The 13,930-nt window shown below is 41.1% G+C and overlaps 1 protein-coding gene across 9 annotated transcripts in view; it reads right to left on the reverse strand.

Annotated features, from left to right (window-relative positions):
* Positions 1–13,930, reverse strand: part of msi2b (musashi RNA-binding protein 2b) — a 225,664-nt gene that overhangs the window by 149,700 nt on the left and 62,034 nt on the right. For all 9 annotated transcript variants that reach the window (XM_042739725.1, XM_042739724.1, XM_042739723.1 and 6 more), the window contains exon 6: positions 7,975–8,067. In XM_042739725.1, the coding sequence (XP_042595659.1) occupies positions 7,975–8,067 (93 nt within the window). The remainder of the gene's footprint in view (positions 1–7,974; positions 8,068–13,930) is intronic.

A 13,930-nucleotide genomic window follows, 5' to 3' on the forward strand; every position in this document is an offset into this window, starting at 1 on the left:
GCATGCAGCACATATATTTATCAATCCAATCTGCTTCATCCATTTATCCTTCTCGCCTCCCCCACCCTTTATCTCTGCATCTACAGAAGCAACACAGCAGAACCCCACAGTTGTTGACACTCATCTGAGAGGACATGCCCTTTAAGAGAGGCTGAGTCTCTGAGCGAATTCTGTCTAATTATATGTGGATGAGGCCGTTTCTTCTGTCTTATGTGTCTCTTTTTCTGTCTCTCCCTCACACCACATTGGCATCGGTCCACTGGAGCCCCTACGCAGTGCTAGCGTCCGTTATACAGCCATTCTTTGCTGTGTAAGCCCGGTAATTGTATATGATGTCCAATACCTTTGAGGCTTCATTAAAGCTTTGCATCAAGCTGTGGGGAGAAAAAAAACAAGTCGTACCTTCTAGTGAGCATAAGGTGGAAGGAGAGTGGGGGACAGAAACAAGGCCATTTAAAGCTTTCAAAGCATTTTGAGTGGGAGAGGTAGTTATCCCAATGGGACATTGTTTTATGTGTTTTTTCCTATGTTACTCGTGCACAACGTGTAACAGCGTGTAAGCGTTCAGGCAGCCCTGCACCAAATAAGCACCCATGCTGTCAGCCCAATCAGATTTTGGAGGGACACTGAGGAGAGACAACTCTAGTTATAATTTCTCTCTCATCGCCGCGTCTTTCTCTCGAGCTCACACTGACTGTTTTCACGCTGAGCATTTAAAATGTTCTTGTTTCTTCGCATCCGCCTCTTTGAGCTGATGAGAGACGCTTGAGCGTATCAATCTTCTCTGCCGAAGGAGAAATTAAAAAAATAATCACCAAAAAGCGCCTCTCAAAGTTCACAACGGACCATGGTCTGAATTACGCTGAGATAATCCTGTTTTCCAACCGTCACGTTTGAGAGTGAAAGGAAGCTGTCACTCATAACCTGCTTTTGCTTCCGTGCTCCTGGACAGCTTTGTGGAATATCAGCCCGGTGCAGACTTCCTGTGAGCTCACGGCGCAACGGGAAACAGCGGTGCCTCTCTCTCTATAAGAGCCGGCCTGGCAGGTGGAGGCTTATTTGAGGCCACATCTTGGAAGCTTGAAGATCACAGAAGCCCCCCTGAGTCAAAAGTTATTACCACTCCAAGGCTATCTCCACAGGTGAGCGGGTGGTGCCAGTAGGGGGATTGGAAATGTCATGGTCTCTATAGAAATGGGTTTATTTTTTTTTTTTTTTTTTTTTTTTTTTTTTTTTTTTTTTTTTTCCTTCTCTATAGAAATGGGTACCCTAATAGAGCACCGAGCTGATTTAATTGGTGCACCCTATGCCTAGGGAGTGGTGGAAAAGATCGCAATCGGCCGGCACAGCTTCAGGCACAGTGGGACCGGCCAAAGCTGATCTGATAGTGCCACTCAATGCAGAAGGTTCAGCTGAAGCCAAAGCAGATCTTTTGACCAAAAAAAAAATAAAAATAAAAAACGTCAAAATGTGGCCATTCCAAGAGAAGCGTTTTACCTGAAATGCTTCTTCCATCTTTCCCTTCAACCTAAAATAGCCTGCGGTTGGAGGCTTGTTATCTCTGAATTTGCTCATGTTAGAGTGTTCCGAAAATCATTCTCAATCTCCTTAAAAATGGCTGGCCCTTTAAACAGATGTGACCGGACCCAGAGGCGTATCTATTCACACATGACCCAGTGACTCAGTTCAAAGGCAATCAAGGCAATCCATGCTTAAACAGAGACCCTGTTGGGAGATATATCTGGTTTATATGCTTAAACGTAAAATGACTGCACCCTTATTCAATACTAAAACAATTTTATTACAGACAATAATGTTAAAGGTGTAGCACTATTTGCAAACCTTAAGCTTAAACACATCTTAATCAAAACCCAAACACTAATTAAATATAGCTTAAACACGTTATCCCCAACGTAAAGCTTCAACACAGCTCAAATATGCACTTAAAAGTTAGCAAACCATCTGCCACAGATAATCTAAATCTATAAAACACACTTTCGTTTTAAAGGTCACAGATAAAGTCAGCCTGTATGACGCAACATGGCATCGCCACAGCTCTGACGACATCTACAAGACCTTGATTCCAGCTTTCATGCTCTCTAAATCATCTTAGAGCACAGGGACTTTGACGAGGAAAAAGCAATTAACAGAGAGTGATTAGAGTGATTAAGTTAGCCAAATGTGGTCAAGCTCTTTCTATTGGAAGACGTGATTTCAAGACGGCCAGGTAAATAATGGCATCAAAGACGAAAACTAGTGCTCTGATGGGTATAAGGTAAAAGCACAGGGGCCTTCTGGTGCATACAAGGCAGCTAAACTAAGGCCAATCCATCACTGCAAGGTTATAAATGATGTACTCTGGGGAGGTCCTGAACAACAAGATGTACTGCCGAACTACAGACTTAAGGAGACGAGAAGGAAAAGAGCAGAATCAAAATGGAAATCATTGCCAAGAAGCAGTTTAACTTCCAATTCTCCTGTGGGCGTTTTAAAATCACCCCCCCCCCCTTGACTCCTAGAAACACAGCCAATACTTAGAGCAAACAAAGGTCATGAAGAGTGTTAAATCATTTGTCTCATTTTTCTTTCAAACAGTCTCGCTAAGCTAGATCTTGGTGCCTGTGCTTTAGAGACCGTAACAGTGAGCGAGTCGCTGGGTTGAAAGCTACTGAGCCGCCGCGACAACTGAGGGGAAATCTTTTGGGTACCCTGCGTTTATTTTTCCTTCAGCAAAATGTTTTAAAGATCATTTACACACCAACTGTCAGAAGACAGGTCCCTAGTGCATTCTGCCACGAAATAAGATATTTTAAGGGTTTTTTTTTGTATAAAAGCGTACCACGGTATTCATGCACAATTAGAACACCTTAAACATCAGGGAGGTTGAGAAAGATGGACGAGGAGACTAGGGGGTCAAATTTTGGCTGGTTAGCAACAGGCTGTTCACCCCTACTGGCAGATGAAGTAATTACATCATTCTGATGGGAAAAAAATGTTAACATGAAGTACAAGGGAGTACCACTTAACATTAAAATAAAGGACTCAATCATAAATTTATTCATTCATGAAAGTTAATCTATAATTCACTATTCTAAATAACAAACCGATATCTTTTAAATGGTCTAGTACTGGATTAAATTGTTATTGCTCACTGCTACATGTGACTAATTCATATACATAATATATAATCTCTATACACATACGCACACACATTATGCTATTTTGAAAAATAATACACAATTATCTAATCATGCATTCTGATGAAATAAAAATGTATCCTTGGAGAGGAGTTTTGAAACGTGAGGTGACATTTTGATAAAAAAAAAAAAAAAAAAGATCAAAACACATTTTGGATGTTTATCCAGCCAAAGAAAAACGGAGAGTAAAAAAAGGGAATGAAAGAAGGATAGAGATCAATCTCAAGGCGCGTGAGAGCATACGGAGGTGGAAAGAGAGCAAGGTCTGGGCCAGCGACCTCAGCCCTGCCCAAAATCAATTGTGTTTTCAATCTTCACAAGAAGATTTGGTTTCACTGGTTAACACAAGCGCTGTGAAAGCCATTTTGAGACCTTGTTAAAGACTCAGTGGCGAAACAAATACAAGTGTGGGCTCGGATCGCCAAGGATGTGAGGAGGGAGGGAGAAGGGAGGATGGGAGCAGAGGGAGGGAGGAGTCTGGAGAGAGCGCATCATCTTAAAACTAATCCCAGCCAGTTCAAAAGCTGCTTCTTTTCCTCACCTTCCCTTTTCATCCCTCACTAGCTCCTCATTTGTTTTCTCCCTTCACTCCAGAGGGCACTGGAGAGCGGGGAGCCCGTGATTGAGTATTTCAGCCGCCCTTAAGAATTTCTACCTTTTGTTAGTGACTTCCCACTTGTGCGAGGCCACTGATGTGTGGAGAACATTTAAGGGCTACAGGCTCCATAGAAGTCCGCAGGGATTTACTGCTAACCCTCACAGTGAATAGAGGACACTTCCCTGGCCAGTCTTACAGAGGAAAGCGGTCCAAAGTGCCTTTTGATAAGAAATAACACATCTCTGCCCAGACAATGAAGTTCCTGCTAAGACATTAAAAGAAAATAAACCATGAAATGCTCACAAAGCTGAAGCAGCACAAAAATACTCCGCACTAAATCAAGGAAGTGGAAATTCACTGAACACAACCGTTACATATAGCATAAGCAACGGTGTGGTGTTAAATCTTATCCCTTTTTGATACAGTCCATAGAGGCTTTTGCTAATCTTTATTATTTGCTTATGCACAGTCACTTTAACCTTTTGATCCAATTCAATTCATTTATATAGTGCTTTTAACAATGGAGATTGTCTTAAAGCAGCTTTACACAGCATCAGGTATAAACCCTGAGATGATGACGCTAAAGGCCAACGGCGAGGAAAAACACCCCGAGTGTACAGGAACTAACCTTGAGAGGAAGACGATGCCTCTTTAAGACAACTTTGGATGGCCGCCATTACTCTCACTGCTGAACCGCTGTCATGTTTCCACAGTCTCACCGTGTACATGAGGAAAATGCGTCTGAAATAAACTCTTCACACCGAATCCACAAACACCTCTCATTAAACAAGCTTATCAAATCAGACTTTAAGGGCTCAGTGATGCAGCGAGGCTTGCAAATAGAGCAGTGCACTGTTTTTATTACCCAAGCCTAAGGTAAATCGAATGCCGTTATTAAATGTTAGCGGTTCACCAGGTATGCTAAATTAACTAACAGTGAGTGCTCGGGATGCAGTCATTACAGGCAGCCCACTGTCCTCACTGAATATTGAAGCTGAGAGAAAGAGAAAACTGACATTTCATTACAGAAACATGACAATACACAGTCTGTCACCAAACTGGTGATTACAGTTTAGTTCATCCAGCCTTCAATGTGGGCTGGTCAGTGAGTTATGAGTCAAAACTACCACAGAAAAAATTAAAACGTGCTCTAAGTCAAAAATAGAGAGAAAGATGCTCTGTGGAGAAAATTATGCTTTGTGAAGAATGAACATTGATTTTCAAAATCAACCAGATGATTTTCTGTTGGATGCCTCGCTTTTAAACACAACATGAAACCAAAATTGACCTTATTTACATTCTAATTAAATTTCCCTGGTCTTACTGTTAATAATTTATCAGTGTATGTAATGCGAACTACTTTAAATCAAAATGTGATCATTTTCTCTGCTTCTAAAATAAAATATCTTTCCTGTTGACGTAACCACAGCCATGTGGGCTTAGAAAACAAGTATCAATTAATATTATTTTACATTCAGTTACATTAAAAGCTTTGCCCCTGAAATGGTAGAAGTTGGCTCTCACCCAGGCCGATATGGGAACCAGGACAGAGGAGGCATAAAGGCCTGATTGTGGCTTGGAAACAACTCTCAGGCCTAATGAAACTAAAACATGGCCACAGCAGCACAGCGAACACTAAAGTGAGAGAGGTAGAGAGAGAGGGAGTGTGGAGGGTGGTAATGAAGTAAACAGGGGTTGTTTCAACTTAGCAGAATAAGTGTACTTTGTTTGGAGATCTACTCCAAGCCGATTACAATAAACCTATGACTAAGCATAAGCCACCCTATGTAATTAGGGCACATGAAGGTTTATGCAGGGAACGAGGCAGCCTTTTACGTTCTCATCATGTAGAATGTACAAAATATCTTGCAGAGATTTATAATCAAACCATGCCAAGTCTGTTGTCTATACACATAGAAATTGTGTCAGAGGAAACAAGTGACATTATTTAGGCATGCCTTCTTCTAAAAGTAAAAAGGCAACATGCCGCATTAGCACGAAAAACCTGTATGCTAATGAAAAGTGGATCTAACTCAAAGAGCCTTTGTGGAAAAGCTTTTAAAATTTTAATTCTGCAGTGTTGTGCAATAAATGCCCCTTAGTGCTGCTTAAGTGTGTGTGTGTGTGTGTGTGTGTGTGTGTGTGTGTGTGTGTGTGTGTGTGTGTGTGTGTATGAGTGTGAGTGTGTAAGCTGTCATAGCACAGAAAAAGCGCTCAGGAAGAACACAGCTTCTAAGGAGACAGATCCTGTGACCCTGCTGCCCCATGCCACCTGCTCTCCTCCCAGGACCCTCGTTCTTTCCCTACCCACCGCTTGCCAGGAGACACTGTTAATTGGCCTACACACACGCCCCCATGCACACACACACACACACAAAGCTCCGGGTATCAGCTCAACTGACACCACAATGTGGCAAAACCTCCAGGTGGGCGGACTTGCAGAGTCATCAGAAGTTTGCAGCAAATCCAACCTTCTAACAACTCACTTTAAAGGCTCGTTTCGCCTTTACTCGCAAGTGTGCATCCAACGGACGGTCAATTTGTAATTTTCTTGTCTTAAGAGACAGACATTTCATTAGACTGCGTGTTTGCTTCACAACTTATAAACAACGAGACACTGAGCGCTGAGGTCTTTAGCATTATTGGATCATGCTGCCCATTCAAAATAACGATCTACAGCTTTACATAAGGACGGCAGACAAGTACGCCTCAATAAACCAGGCTGTGGTAAGACTAATATAGTCTTGTGACCTAAGAAGCCACAAATCCTCCAGCGTTCCTTTAATCACAATGATTTAGCGGTTGTCTACTGCCAGCGCTGGCGCTGGTGAAAACACCCCCAGGGCAAGACGTACAGCACAGGGCAAGTAAAACATCTGCATAATTGAGCCCTTCAATCAAGTCAAGTGTGTGTTAGGTCCACTCAGACACAGCTGATTACAAACAAATGGAGCTAGGTATTTATACAGAGTCTGAACTAGAGAGAGACATTGAACTTACTCAAAGTCATATCACACAGCATGGGCGTCGCTAGGCCATTTTTAGGGGGTCTATAGTTCCATAAACTGTACACGAATTCGTGATCGCGTCAGTCCCCTTTAAATTTCATATGAAAATGGCGGCAGACGTCGATCGGCTCCTCCCCGTCTTTCAGTGCATTCTATTTCAATCCGCAGACCGCATTGGTGAAAAGTGAGAAACAGAGGACACGGTGTTTATCTATAGATTGTTATAATATCTGCATCTGTGCAGTTCTTTGTCAAAAATACAGTTTACAAGTATTTGCTGTGTTCACCCCCCATCACACCACAGGTTTCCTCCAGTGAAAATGAAGCACATATGAATGCATATACTTTATGAAAATGAAAATCCTGGAATCACCTGTCACACAGCAAACAGAAAAGTTCACCTAGGCCATACAAATATATGTGTTGACTATCAATCTTCTGCATGTGTATGGTATTTATCTGGCTTACAAAACATACTTTTGTATGACACTTTTTCAGATTTTACAGATACTGATTTATAAAAGCCCAAAATCAGTCTTTTACTCTATTCCTGTACTCAGTTTATACAAGATAATAACAAATGACTTACGTTATTCAATTATTTTTAGTGACTCAAAACCATACAACATGAACAATGTAGCTTGATTCCCAAAAAAAAATGACTCTTATGAGTCGGTTCTTTTCATTTAAAAAGACGTTAGCGGTTTGAATCAGTCTGAAATACTGCCCTGTATAAATGACAGCATTAGTAGAAAGATGTTATTTCTATATTGAAAATATGTTAGCTACATTGGGCAACAAATATACCCAAATGAATCAAATCTATCTGAATTAAAATGGGAATCAAATCAAAAATCAAAAGTGTATGTATGAGAATAAAATTGGGAAATCTGAATTAATATCTATCCATAAAGTCAGAAACGAACACATCATTGGTCAAGTAAATATTTAGACCAATTACACACAGCAGCTTTAAGCAAAAGGTCCTGGCTACTGCATCCAGTGGACGACAGAGACCAAGCAAACACTGGTCTTTCATCTCCAAATGGCCACATCTCAAATGGCCTGTTTGAAAGTCTTGAAAGGGTCCCTTGAGGGACAGCGTTTCTCATCATATGCAAACATTTCTCCATGAAATTAGCCAAAGGGAAAAAGGAAAATGAGATCTTACCTTGCCAAACTGTTCAAAATACTGCTTCACATCTTCAACTACTGTGTTAGCTGATAATCCGCCTACAAATATTTTCTTTGTTCTTGTGACCATCTGGAAGAGAAGAGAAGAGAAGAAGACAAGATTAGGCCCATGTGAAAGCACTTCAGAGCACTTCAAACGTACAGGAGACAAAGAGGAAGCTCAGATCTGAAAAAGAGGGAATTGGGAGATGACCGGTTGTGGGTTTTGTGTCCCACAGGGAGATTGAAGAGGAGGTACTGTGTGATTTGTTGAGTGTGTGAGAGTGTGCTTGGGGACCAGGTAACACCTAGCTTGCGATGTCCGACGCTGCTTGCATTACCTGTCCTTTCTCTCGCAACATTACAGACTTGACACTTTTTGGTTTCACACTAACACAAACACCTGAGCTGCGAATGGTGTTTTTCTTGTGTTGCGAAGACCCAACACGCAATCCCCCAGTCCATTTAAGAAAACTGGAATAGGAATGTTTCAGAGGACAGTTCTCGGAAAAAGCATGCCCAGTGTGCTGCACGGAATAGATCTTTAAAATACACTCTAATTGAGTTACAACCAAAAGGTGTCAGAAAGTTGCAAGTCTCCGAGCGGGCCCGGATCTCAAACCGGTGAGAACAGACAATAGTAGAGGTCGCAGTCATGCAACCAGGCCCATTTTTCAAAACACAATTAACTCTCCCTGCCGGAGAGATGTATGGTGCGCTGAGACCCGACTTCTCTTCATGCAGCAACGTTAATTCTGCTGAGAGCTTGTGCACTGAGATCAAATAGCCCACCTATCATATAGGGCAATGATAACGGCTAACAAGAGAGCTCCTCAGGCAATGTTAAGCCCTTTTTGAAGTTAACAAAGAGAAGAAACTTGTCAAATTCCCGCTTCTGTTAGACCTGTGTGGATTTCTATTAAATGTGTGCTTATTCAGAGCTGTGATGCAGCAGGTGATCCCTAAGTGTTATGGAGCTCATGCTGGAGACAAAGGTTCAAATCTGACCAACACTTTGGATTATAGATATAGGATGAATATATTATATAACATATATGGATAGATCAACAGACAGACAATTCTTCAATTTTACGGAACACTGCCAGTCAAGCTGGTTAGAGCTGGTAAACTACCCCAGATCAGCCAAAAACCAGCTAAAATGTTTCAAAACTACATTCACCTTGTTTTTCCAGCAGCGATTAACTAATTTCCTTATTGCCTCAGTCTATAAAATGGCCAAAAAAGGTGCACTTACTGACAATGAGAGTAAATAAGCTTCATTTAGCAACCCCACTGTATTTCCCAGAGTGGAGCAGACAGCGAAAGAATTAAGCAACCTGGAGCATTTATTTCGACTTCATTCACATCCATCATACACAATCTTGGCAACAGACACACTCAGCCCTCATCTCAGCTGGCTGTTTCCCAAACCCTCTCCGAAGCACTTTCGCTCTCATCTGCACCCCACCATGGTTAATCTGTCTGTCTTTTCCCCTGTCGTTTTGTGCGGGCCCAAGCCACCCAACGTGTCAGTGGAGAGTTAAGTTTTTAGTGGCATCTTTATGTCCTCTGACAGCACCAGCTCCTGGCTGATGGGATTCCTCAGGCTCTGGAACAACGCAATTACTCTGTCCATTTCTCTCCATGGTGACAAGAGACAACAGCAGGCCTTTGCTCTTTCCGTGCTCCCTCTCTCGCACACCTCTCTTGGGATTCAATGAGCAGATACGCCTCACAAACACGTTGTGCTGCTAGCTCGGCTAACCCATTAGAATTCAGAGTGCTTGCTTGGACGTAATAATGACCAAGACGATGACAGGACGCATGTCCATTGCGCTTTTTTGATTCTTTTGGTTTCATGACCCTGAATGCTTGAAAGAAATAATCATTAAAAACAGACAACAGGCTACCAAACGTGCAATTTGATTAGCCTCGGCTTAGATAGAAAAAGCAGATAGCCTGCAGACAACCCTTGTTTATGGGACTTGTCCTTCCTGAGCATCTCTAGCTTGTCCTTGTTTCTCTTTGCTGCTGTTGACATGGCAGCTTTCCGAACATAGTACTGTAAGGTATTCATGGGAATAATGTGCAAGTCATGAGGGAGAGGTACCAAGCTAACCTCAATTTATAAACTAAGAGATGTCGGGTACAAATATCTTTGGCTCACCCTGAACCACGTGTTCCAGTGAAAGGAACGTTCCCCCAACTTTGCACTCCGTTGAGGGGTTTGCAGCTTCAACTCTCACACCTCCATCCACAGCCTCTCAAAAATTTTCACATTTGAAAAGACTCTTTTTCAGACATTATGGGGTGGTGGGGGGGGGGACATTTAACATATTTGAGATGAGAAAAGATGTTTCAGACGAATTAGAATGGTGAAAAAAAAGTAATGAGGTGCAAGTATATTCTAGGGGAAAAAAATGGAAAGAAATGGACCTTGCGGAGGGATGGGAAAACGTCTGGCGAAGTGATGACATATCGGAGAAACTTTTGCTATCGCAGGACCTTAAAAATTCAACCGTGAAAATCTATGAATATGAAAGAGCACATCTCGCAGGAGAGCTGAGATATAAGAATGCAGCGGCACTAGGTGTGATAGAGTATAAGCAGTGCGTTTAGAGATACTGCGTGTATAAAATTTATGCAGAGCAGCTGAGTTTGTTGCTCTTAGTCGGCTGCTGATGTTGCTGTTTCAGGCCCTGTCATCTTCCACCAGCATTGCTTGATGCGACTCGGCATGCCTAGAGAACATTTCTTGCCTTCCTCTAGCGAGGGGGAATGTCAGCTGCCAGAATGTTTCTAGATGCAAGTCGTGCTGCAGGTTTCTACCAGTGCTGAGACAAGTGCAGGCGATCAGAGATGATGAATACGCAAGCCTCCGCTAGATGTTTGCAGACTAATGCGCACACAGAATTATGGAATGATCAGAAAGCAAAAATTAAATGATAAAATTTAGTGCTGTCAAATGATTAATCACGATTAATCTCATCCAAAATAAAAGTTTATGTTTACATAATGTGTGTATATGGTGTATGTTTATTTTGTATATATAAACACACACACATACAGTATATATTTTAAAAATATATACATCTATATATTTCTATTCATATAATTATTAATAATATAAAAACAAAATTTCTCTTAAACATATGCATGCATTTGTGTGTATTTATATATAAATATGCACAGTGCACACAGGTTATGTAAACAAAAATGCAATTAATCGTTTAACAGAAGCACTATTGTAATTATATGCAAATTAATCAAATTTAGTTGAACAAATGAAATAGACATCATGTTTAGTTTAAGTTAATATCATTGAGCAGGCCAAGACAAATTAGATTGTAAAACAGATTGTTGTGGACTGAAAGAAAGAAAGAAAGAAAGAAAGAAAGAAAGAAAGAAAGAAAGAAAGAAAGAAAGAAAGAAAGAAAGAAAGAAAGAAAGAAAGAGAGAGAGAGAGATGTTTTTTTTGTTTTGTGTTTTGAAATATATTATAATATAAAAAGTTTTATTTTTATTATTTTTGTTATTCCTTGCCTCGGGAAAGTTAACTTAAATATTTCAAAGTTAAATTTACTTTGGGCAATAAAAAAAAAAGACACATTCAAGGACAACGAGGCTTGTCTGAATTTTGCTGATACTTAAAAGAGCAAGAATATCAGGACGGCTTCAATTTGGACTCAAAATAAGACAAAAAGAGAGGAATTGGGAAGCAAATTAGAATATTTCTAATGTTTTATAATACATAGCAAAGAGGAAGATGTTTTCCTTCCAGAGGAAAGAGTCTCTCGCTCTCTGTTGAAGATGAGAGGGGGAATGCAGGAGGAAGTAGTGACAGCAAAGTTCACCATTTATCAGTGGCAAAATAAAATGGATCGAGACGTATCCTGCAGCCTAAATTGAAGGAATGTGATAGGAGTGACAATTTAATATTGCATCTACTCTCCTTTGGGCACAAATGGATCTAATTAAGATCTTTCATTAGATGCGGAGCAGCCAAACCCTCCCTGAAAACATGGATCCTTATCAGAGTGCAGGACAATCGCAGGGATACAGACATAGCAAATCAAGTTATATTCCGACAGAGAGGAGGGGGGAGAGGGGGAGAGAGCTGTTTGACAGATGACTTGATGGAGGTTACGTGGAGTTTAACAAAGAACAGAACTGAGGAACGGAGATAGGTGATCAAGCTCCTCTTAAAACACCTGTCGCGCTTCCTGCAGAGAGTTCCGCTTCCAAGAATTCTCCTCTCTGGGATCGAACGGTCTGCAGAGAGGCCCATGCTGCATTTTTATTTGTTTACTCGGGGTCTCTGATGAACTGTGTAGTGGCCTCTTGCCGTTGATTGCGGTTGACTAACATTGGTCCTCACTCACAATAAGCCCCATAAGCCCCAGCCAAACGATGCTCTTGTGTTTGTGACACGGAGTCTTTTTTTAATCAGTCCTCTTTGCCTGGCTGGATGTCCCCTGATTAGAGTGAGATAATGAGACCCCCCTCCTCATCCTTCTCCTTCTCCTTCTCCTTCTCCTCCTCCCTCCCAAGCCTCTTCATCATCTCAAATCACATATTCATCACTGATTGCTGTCTCCTTGCCCTTCCATCAAAACACACACTCCAGGCAAACAGGCTTGCAGACCGATTCCAAGCCGGTCGGGAAACGGTGACAACTAGGCGGGTCTTGTTTAACGGGAGGCGTCGACACTTCCTTGACTGACAGAATCCAGGGCACTTGCCACATTCTACTCAGCTGCATCTAAATTTAGGCCGCCAAGCTCCAATTTGTACACAATTTTGCAGTGTGGAATTTTAATGTCGACATTCAAATGTACTGGGCCAAACAGCTCCTGCCTCTGCGCCTGCAGCTAACCCTGATTGACAGGCGAAGCAGAGGCTTGACCAAAAGCTGAGAATAACTGATTAGTAACGTTGGCAAAAACTGTGGATGCACATCCCCCCCTTCCCTGCCCCAAAACCCATCAGACAAGACTTATTTGATGCAATATCAAACACTCTTCTTTTCTTTCTAAGTGTATCAAGGGCAAAAATAAGAGATTTATCTACTGTATATGTCTATATATTCACTCAAAAATGCATACATAACATCCCATATTTGTCTGACTTTCTAATGAGTGGGATTTGTTACGGTAAGCATTGCTAATACTGATGTGCATACATGGGATTTGAGATTTGAACAAACCTCTAATCTTAAAGAGAAATAAAGTTAATTAAAAAAATCTGTCATTTACACTACTTCCAACCTTCATCGGAAACCTGTATGACTTTCTTTCCTCTGTGAAACACAAACAACAAAAAAAGACAGATAACCAAAGAAAACCTAAAATGTAAAAATAGGGGAAATTAGCATGCAATATTAAATATCTGACACTAGCTGATACCAGTAAATTAATACATTTTTAAAAAAGGTTGTCAGTATATTTGTGCTTCCCAACAAATCATGTGCCACTTTGACAAAAAAGAAAAGAAAAAAAAACTAGGATAAAAGATAAACAAGTATAATTGCAATGATCACAGTAAAAACTGTACATAACCTTTAAAATTAAGATTTATTTCCACTGTGTTACAGTTAAAATATACTATTTAAATATATTTGACAAAGAATATAAGATCTATTTGAATAACAAAATCATTCTAATTGTAAAAAAGAAAGTGCAGATCTTTAGACAGGGACAGAGGGTTGGTCTCCAGGGTAAAACTAATCCAATCGAATCTCTAGTTTATATTTATAGAGGCCTAATTGAGAACCCCAATGCCATTACTCTGAGTAGATGAGTGGGGTAAAGATGCTTACTGCAAATGGCAGGTGACAGCCCAAAGCGGGGCTCCTTCAAGCTTACAGCAGCCGTCTCCACACTGACAGCAGGTTGGTTACCAAAGACTGAGACAAACAGCCTTTTGCTGACCCCTGAGGCCAAGTAAATGAGTCT

The sequence above is a fragment of the Cyprinus carpio genome, chromosome B15, assembly GCF_018340385.1.
Source record: "Cyprinus carpio isolate SPL01 chromosome B15, ASM1834038v1, whole genome shotgun sequence".
Classification (NCBI taxonomy): Eukaryota; Metazoa; Chordata; class Actinopteri; order Cypriniformes; family Cyprinidae; genus Cyprinus; species Cyprinus carpio.